The sequence below is a fragment of the Octopus bimaculoides genome, chromosome 2 (genome assembly GCF_001194135.2).
Source record: "Octopus bimaculoides isolate UCB-OBI-ISO-001 chromosome 2, ASM119413v2, whole genome shotgun sequence".
NCBI lineage: Eukaryota > Metazoa > Mollusca > Cephalopoda > Octopoda > Octopodidae > Octopus > Octopus bimaculoides.
Genome location: NC_068982.1, coordinates 35,713,358 through 35,722,718, shown reverse-complemented (window position 1 = coordinate 35,722,718; position 9,361 = coordinate 35,713,358). Strand labels below are relative to the sequence as shown.

The 9,361-nt window shown below is 34.8% G+C and overlaps 1 protein-coding gene across 3 annotated transcripts in view; it reads right to left on the bottom strand.

Annotated features, from left to right (window-relative positions):
- Positions 1-9,361, bottom strand: part of LOC106871713 (protein kinase C-binding protein NELL1) — a 413,759-nt gene that overhangs the window by 22,992 nt on the left and 381,406 nt on the right. For all 3 annotated transcript variants that reach the window (XM_052976231.1, XM_052976230.1, XM_052976225.1), the window contains 4 exons: positions 9,145-9,279; positions 6,319-6,414; positions 5,312-5,455; positions 3,984-4,100 (listed from right to left, as the gene is read on the bottom strand). In XM_052976231.1, the coding sequence (XP_052832191.1) occupies positions 3,984-4,100; positions 5,312-5,455; positions 6,319-6,414; positions 9,145-9,279 (492 nt within the window). The remainder of the gene's footprint in view (positions 1-3,983; positions 4,101-5,311; positions 5,456-6,318; positions 6,415-9,144; positions 9,280-9,361) is intronic.

The following is a 9,361-nucleotide window of genomic DNA, read 5'->3' as shown; positions in this document are numbered from 1 at the left end:
ATGAAGGTTGAGAAAATGATTCCAGCCAAATTGAAAAAAAAAAAAAAAAAAAAAAAAGGTGTTGTGGACAGAAAAGTGGGATTCAATAGGAATGAAAATAAAATTATAAAAAAAAAAAATTATTAACAAAATTAAAAATTTATACACTTTAACACATATTAAACATGATAAACATAAAAGTGAGTTTTTAAAAATTTGTCTCATTTCACTGAAATAAATAGTTAATTATTGGACATCTTATACATGTTATGTAGTAATAGGAGCTCTCCTGCTTCTCCTATTTCATTTTTCCCTAATCTTTTTCTATTGGGCAAAATACTTGGTAACCTCACTAGAGCTGGTGGCACAAAAAAAAAAAAAAAGCTCCCAGTACACTCTGTAAAGTGGTTGACCTTAGGAAGGATATCCAACCATAGAAATCATACCAAAGCAAACAGAGGAGCTTGGTGTGGCCTTGCAGCTTGCCAGATCCTGTCAAATTGCCTAACCCATGCTAGCATGGAAAGTGGACGTTAAATGATTATGAAGATATGTTTATGACCACCTGTCTGTCTGCATGCATACATGTATGTATCCGTGTGTATGTGTTGGGAGAATTGGCATGTATTTCTATTTAAAAATGTTACTAAATATTTATCTACTATCTAAAAGACATTAATTATGTGTTTGTATTTTGTAGTTTCCAAAATAAAGAAATCAGCCTTGTACATAAAAACAAACAAACAACAAAACAAAACAGACACATGTATGTATAATCTCAGTTGCCATTAATACCAGGATATGGAAAGAAATTACTTGCTGGAGTGATGCCATGAAAGAACTAACCAGAGTGGAGAAAGACAGTACTGTATAATATATAGATAGCAAACCAATGAGGAAGTCTGTATGTGGTCACTCATTCTGCAAGAAACAGCAGCCAAAACCTCCCTCAAATTACACTGTGCAGTTTAAAAAAAAAAACCTAGAAAAGATACATTGGCTAATGTAGTAATATAGTCCTAGATACACTATTCCTGAATAAAAGACAGTTTAGTCATGGCTGAAATGCTTTTGAAGATAAATCTGCTGGATCTAAACAATAACAACAACAACAACAACAATAACAATAAAACTAGAGGAATCAGACTGCTCAAAATCTTTGAAAATATCACACCAACACTTTGTGTCTTCAGTTCAAAGAAAAGTAAGTAAGGCTGGCAGTTGTGAATTGATCTTCCCAGTTACATCTCATTTATTATAATTATTATAAATAAAATTATTGATCACTAACGTCCATAATAAATGAATATAAACTATCTGTTATATCTGCTGAGCTAGAATATCTGCTGTAGAGAATAATTATTTAACATGCTATACAGTATGTGAGTTAATTAATTCTGTATTAATGTGTGTGTGTGTTGGCGTTAGGAAGGGCATCCAGCTGTAGAAACTCTGCCAAATTTAGATTGGAGCTTGGTGTAGCCATCCGGTTGCACCAGTCCTCAGTCAAATCGTCCAACCCATGCTAGCATGGAAAGCGGACGATAAACGATGATGATGATGATGATGATGATATATATATATACATACATATTATATTATATTCTCTTTATTCTTTTACTTGTTTCAGTCATTTGACTGCGGCCATGGTGGAGTATCGCCTTTAGTCGAGCAAATTGGCCCCAGGACTTATTCTTTGTAAGCCTGGTACTTATTCTATTGGTCTCTTTTCCCAAGCCTCTAAGTTACGGGGACGTAAACACACCACCATCGGTTGTCAAGCGATGTTGGGAGGACAAACACAGACACACAAACATATACACACACATACATATATACGACGGGGTTCTTTCAGGTTTCGTCTACCAAACCCACTCACAAGGATTTGGCTGGCCTGAGGCTATAGTAGAAAACACTTGCCCAAGGTGCCACGCAGTGGGACTGAACCCGGAACCATGTGGTTGGTAAACAAGCTACTTACCACACAGCCACTCCTGCACCTATATATATATATATATATATATATATATATATATAATATTATATAATATTATATATATATGTGTTTAAATTGTTCTAAAATAAATTTGATGTTATAATGGATCCGGGTACAGCCCCTGGCTTTATCAGCTCTTGTCAACCTGTCCAACACATGCTAGCATGGAAAATTGATGTTAAAATGATGATGATGAACTGTCAGGAAAGTGTGTGGGCCTGACAATGAAGCTTTGTAATTTTGGTCTAGTTGGATTGGATTGCCTTCGATAATATAATCTTGGTGGTAAATGTATGAAAATAATTATGTAACACACCACAGAATCTATGTATATATTCAACCTAAGACAAATATATATATTTAGCCTCATTGCAAGGAAGCTTATCCTAGTTCCCATAGAATCTAAGGGAATAGGAGATATTTCTCTGCAGCTGGATAAACCATTTATGAATTAATTTACAGATTTCATACTCAGAGCTTAGAGTAGAGTTAGCTGCAAGCTCCACAAAAATTGAACATCTACAGAAATCAACTATCAATCTCTTTTGACACTTCATGCTAATGTTCAGTTGATTTTGTATTTATTATTGATTTAAGAAGGATTTGCATCAATTGTATATTTCAATCATTGATTCCTCCAATTTCAGAATATCACATAAACTAACCCTCTATTCCTCACACATTTTATTTATTCAAGTTGGCAAATTGGTCAAATGTCTACGAATTACATGCCCAAATCTCATAGTAGTAAATCTGCTTTTTATTCTAACATATCTCAGATAGCTAAATAAGTTTTATGAGAAGAAAACCAGACTGGGTATATATCATCGTTGTCGTCGTCATCATCATCACCATCATCACCTAACGTCCTTTTTTCCATGCTGGCATGGGTTGGAGGGTTTGACATGAATAGATGAGCCAGAAATAACAATCAAATCTCTCTCAAATAACACACTTTAGCATTTAAACTGGCCATATCCGGCCCAAATATTCTACCTGTTTTATGACCTCTCACACCTTCCCTACAATGTCATTCAAAAAATACAATCACAACATTGAAATCTCTGGAATTACAACATAAAGAACAGGATCAAATGCAGCAATTTATTTTGTATGACACTTTAACAACTCTACCAATTTACTGACTGGCTTGAAGCATGAAAAGCAAGCTACATTGACCTTGGTGAGATTTGAACTCAGGATGTAGAGGGGCAAAAACAAATACTGCATGACAGTTTAATAATTCAACCAATTTGTTGTCTCTGATGTATGCCTCACCTTAAAAACGATGGTTTGCTCATAACTGACCCTTTGGCTAAAGAACAACAACATTAATACGCAGACATTACACCTAAGAAACTTAAAATATTATACCATCTTCTTTTGTTACTCCCAAAGAAAAACACAACTGTAAGTCAATGAGGGAAGCCTCTACTCAGTTGCTCAACTTGTTAGAAATAGCAGCCAAATAGGCTTCAAAACACTCTATAATTTTAAATATGGAAAAAATACATTGGGGTAATGTAGCTGTCAATGTCCCTAAAATGGCATGGCTAGAGCTCAAGCCAGCTCTAATCAGGCTGACCTATAGGTCAGCCTGATAAGAAAAAGTTTGAGCTAAATAGTGACAATAATAGTAATAGTGATAATAATGGACGACAACAACAAGCAGAATAACTACTGCTGCTACTACAACTATCACTGCTGCCAGTATAATTGCAATAGTAGCAGTAGTAAAAGTGGTGGTGGTGGAGATGTTACTGCCACTGCCGCTGCTGCTGCAATGACGACGGCGGCGGCAGTGACTACTACTACTACTACTACTGTTCTCAGATTAATGCCTTAAGGAATTTGGTACAGTCATTAATCAAATCAGCGTAATACATAAGTGATTATACATAACGAGTGTTTTAATTACCAAGAAATATAACAATAGTAATTTCAATACTATGATTTCAGGTGAAATCCTTAACGAAACAATTAAAAAATAAATATGAATTTTAATTACCGTGAGAGCAGTCATCCTTGTATTTACAACGACATTCATAGCTGCCATCAGTATTATAGCACTTAGTGCTTGGATGGCAAGTATGGCCATCTCCCTCACCCAAACATTCATTCAAATCTGAAAAATAATAATAATAATAATTTAAAATTTCAGCATAGGCCAGCGATTTTAGGGAAGGGGACAAGTTGATTACATCGACCCCCAGTGTTCAACTGGTACTTATTTTATTGACCCTGGAAGGATGAAAGACAAAGTCAACCATGGTGGAATTTGAACTCAGAATGTAGAGACAGACTAAATGCCTCTAAGCATTTTACCTGGCATGCTTAATGGTTCTGAGAGTTTGTTGCCTTAATAATGAAAATAATAATAATAATAATAATAATAATAATAATAATAATAATAATGATTTCAAATTTTGGTACAAGGCCAGCAAGGTTGGGGGGGGGGGCAAGTCGATTACATTGACCCCAGTGACAACTGGTACTTATTTTATAGATCCTGAAAGGATAAAAGGCAAAGTGGAGCTCAGCAGAATTTGAACTCAAAGCATAGAGATGTACAAAATGCTACTAAACATTTTTCCTAGCATTGTAACAATTTCGCCAGCTTGCCACCATAAAATAATAGTTTCAAATTTTGTTACAAGGCCAGTAATTTTGGAGGAGGAGGCTAGCTGATTAGATTGAACCCAGTGCTCAACTGGTATGTATTTCATTGACCTTGAAAGGATGAAAAAGCAAAGTTGACTTCGGTGGCATTTGAACTCGGAATGTAAAACCGGAAGAAATACCACTAAGCATTTTGACTGACATGCTGAAAGTTCTGCCAGCTAACAATCTTAAAATAATAATAATAATAATAATAATAATAATAATAATAATAATAATAATAATAATAATGGTTTCAAATTTTGTTGCAAGGTCCATAATTTTAAGGAGACAAAAATACAAAGGAACCTGATCTTAACAAATAATGCAGAGAAGTCAATTCTCCACAGGAAAATACATGGCATTGGAAGCTTTGTTACTGCTGGCTAGGAGTTTGGTGTCAAGGAATCTGCCATTTCTTCTAGTCACAAACTGAATGGAGATGATTAATTTATTACTGTGTGTTTTTTCTAACCCATGCCCCATGATAAATGAGGATGGATGTACTTCTTCCAGAGATGACTGAAATACATAACAATTGAAATATAGTATAAATTCATTCTTTTCACTGATAAACCTATATAATTTATTCTAATTTATTATTCACTAACAATTGGTTTCTGGGAAAATATGGACAATATGACAATGAAAATGGATGTTGATGAAAATGTAAATTACCTGCACACTGCAAGCCATACATGGAGTGTTGATGCCAAGAGCTATCATATCCCTGTTTGCAACGGCAGTAGTACCATCCAGGAATGTTGACACATTCTGACTGGCCCTGACAGGCATCAATACCCAGTTTACATTCATTGATATCTGAAACAAAATGATGGAACATACAATGAAACAACTAAAATACAGTAAAAGCTCATTGGAAAGATTTTCAACATGGGAAAGAGATGTATATAGAGGCAAGTGTAAGGAAAATAAAAGAAAAGGAAAGAGGAAGACATAGAAAATAAAGTAAATAAGAGCTTCTCTGTCAGTTTGGGGTGGTTATATTGCTATCTTAAGGCATTGGCAAACTGGGTAGCTTCCCAGGGGACCCACAGTTTAAAGGGCTCAATTCAGATCCTTGTATGCTGTGGCTTGCTCTCAGCAAATAAATATAGGGCTCAAGACACTGATTTGTTCAGGGGCCTATACTGTTACTAAGACAGCCCTGGTGATTATATAAATTATAACATTTTAAAACTAAATTCTGTTTTAAGTCATACCATATTTTCCCACATATAAGTTGAATTTTTCTGACCAAAAAAGGTAGGTCAACTTATACAGCAAGACAACTTTGGAGGACCAAAAACAAAAATGTATGTAAAATACTTCAGGATTTGGAAAGTTAGTCACAATATTTGAATGTTACACTACATGTTTACACTATATTCTATTTTAACTTGTATGTCAGAAAAACAGTATATAGGAAAATATTCTGTATTCTATTAAACATTTAATATGGCATGATGAATTTGATGGCAGTTAATTTGATGTCAGCCACACCAAAATGATATGAATATGGAAATTTGCTTCTTGCAGGGTGTAATATAAAAAAATGTAGGCTTAAATAATTTATTATTTACAACAAGAGAGGTTAATTTTAATATCAATTTTCAACAAAGAATTTTCCTTGAGTCACATTCCAGAACAATAGAAACATTTGAAATTTTAGTGAAGAAACTTACCATTTTCACAATATTTACCCACATATCCATATCGGCATTCACATTTATTTGGAGCAATGCAGCGACCACCATTTTTACACTCAGACTCACATACAGCTGTATAAACGAATATAATGAAAGTATGAATAATTTGCGATATAAAACAATTAGTGGCTTGAAAAAAAATATTTGTGAAGTAAAATAATGTCCAGAGATACGCATATGTTTGCAAGCTACAAGGAAAATTTACTCAAAACATCATCATGGGGCTGTCTGGAATCTAAAATCAACTTATACTGAAGCATCAAACTTGACTAATAAATAACTAGTAATGTTTACAAAAATAGAGATAGCTTTTTTTACCATCAAATATTTGGGATAAATGTTCTGTCAAATTCATTGCATTATTTGGACAATACTGAAAACTTTATCTTGGTTGTAGTTTATCCCTTTTGATACCAACTGACTTGAAATCACCCTGGTTCTAGGAAACAAACTTCCTGTTTTTAAAGTGTTCTAAATTAAAACCATCCTCAAAATTTCATGTTAATTTATGTTTCAAACACCAGCTTAATAACAACAAAAGTTATTTTACTAAATTCTTCATTATTTTCAAAATTAATTGAATGAAAGACAGTGTATTTCAACAGGAATATGGTAACAAAGGGGTTATATATCTAGACATAACTATCATAATCAAGCAATCCCCTCTAAACTGTATTCCAAGGAAGGTTTGAGATGAGGATTTTAGTCTAACAGTTCAATGTTTATAAAACATAACGGGTGCTTCACCTCTTACAAAAAGTTGCCCCAAAATCTGACAGTTGTATGATAACTTATTGATTAACCCTTTAGCATTCAGATTTCTCTGTAAAATGTAATGCTTATATTCAAATTCTTTCAAATTAATCATACATTATCTTGTAGTTTTAAGATTCTAATGATGTGATTGTTTATATTTAGAATGATATTGTAGGATAGATGTTAGAGGTCAGATCTAACTAGTTTGAACATAAAACATGCAGAATAGTTGGTCAGATATGGCCGGTTTAAATGCTTTCAGTTAAAGACAACTGAAGAACTATTCATTGTATCTGCTTATATCTAGATGCATTGAGCTATTGAAAGATGAGTCTTTGCCAGGAAATGAGCTACTGAATATTCAACTGATAGCTTGACACCCTGTATAGAAGTGAAAAGGGTAGAATTGTTGCAGAAACAAAAGTGGTCAACTATTTAGTGATATACTGCATGGAATGTGTTGTTTGCTTTTATACACCTGTTTTATGTACATATACATACATGTACTCACATACATGTGCACATACGTGTATTGGATAAAAGTCCTTGAATAGCCTGGTAGACAAAACAGAAGAGCTGTCAAATAAACTCTAAATATATATATGTGTGTGCGTGTACATATATGTATGTATGTGTGCGTATATATATATATATATATATATATATACATATACATACACACAAACATACACATATTCTCTCCCCACTACTCATGTAGCCTACCCAACAGCATGTTATTTCTCTCTTTTGTCCTCCCCTTGTCAACTGTATCATCATTACTATCTCCCTGCTTTTGTCTGTCCAACTCATGACTCATCGGTCATCCACTCTTCAGCCCAACAAAATTTACAGTTGTAGTCTGCCTCCCCATTTCCTCATCTTCCACTCCCTTACAATCTTGCAAACTCTACACCCACTTTTACTCACCTCATGCTTTGAGTGGCCACTCGGACATCTCATTGCAACCATTTATCTCTTCATAGCTTGACCTGATCATTCTCTCCCTCTTGTAGTAAATATGAGTAGCCATGCAATTCCTCCATAAGAACCTGCTCTATCCCACTACCCTTTTCTCATGCTTTAACTCCAAGGTCAGTTCCAGGAATTTTTCGAAGGGAGGGCACAAAGTCAGAAGGGAATAAAATTTCAGAAGAAAAGGGTGTAATAACAATATTTAGAAGGGTGCACTTCTTTCCTTGAGGTGGGTATGTGCTTCACAGGGCCCCTTTGCTCACAAGCATAAAGCCAACATTCTCTCTTGTAAGCTGTGATCTCAGTTATGCTGGTAGCATGAGAACAACACCCAGTATACACTGTAAAGTGGTTGGCATTAGGAAGGGCATCCAGCCATAGAAACCATGCCAAAGCAGACATCGGAACACAATGCTGTCTCTGGATCCTGTGAAACCATCCAGACCAAGCCAGCATGGAACATAGACATTAAAAGATGTTGATAATGATGTATACAGAGATATGCATGTGTATATGTATACATATATGTGTATGTATTGGGTTGTCGGGAAAGTTTGTGCCGATTTATAGTAGCTTACCTTTCGACTTATTTGCCATGAAACCAATTTAATTCTGGGAAGATGGTATTTTCAAGTTAAAGGAAAGATGGAGATGCATTGTGCAACAAAATGGTTCATATTTGGTTGATGAAAGATGTAATGGCAAGTATTTATCAACCTTTTTCTTTCCTTAAAAAATCGGCATGAACTTTCTGGACAAACCAATATATGAGTCTTCTGGTGGTTTGCTAAGTGAAACTGTGGTAGTGATCAGTGCCAGTGACACATAAAAGGCATCCAGTTCACTCTGTAGAGTAGTTGTTGTTAGGACGGGCATTCAGTCATGGAAGCCAAACCAAAACAGACATCTGGAGCCAGGTGCAGCTCTCCAGCTTACCAGCTCTGGTCAAACAGTCTAACATACACCAACATGGGAAATGGACCTTAAATGATGATGATGATAATAATGATAATAACGATGACAATGATGATACATATAAGTGCAATGAGAATCAAAATTAATATCAAGACTTACGTTGACACCAGCGTCCATTGCCTCGATAACCATCCTTACACTTGCACCGGTACGTGTGACCAATCTGAGTGCACACTGCATTCACATGACAGGGTTTCTCATCATCTTTATTTGGAGAGCAATCCACAGTCACTCCTGAATTAAATATACACAATGAAGATAGTTTCTGAGTCATCAAGCAGTCAAATATATATATATATATATATATATATATATA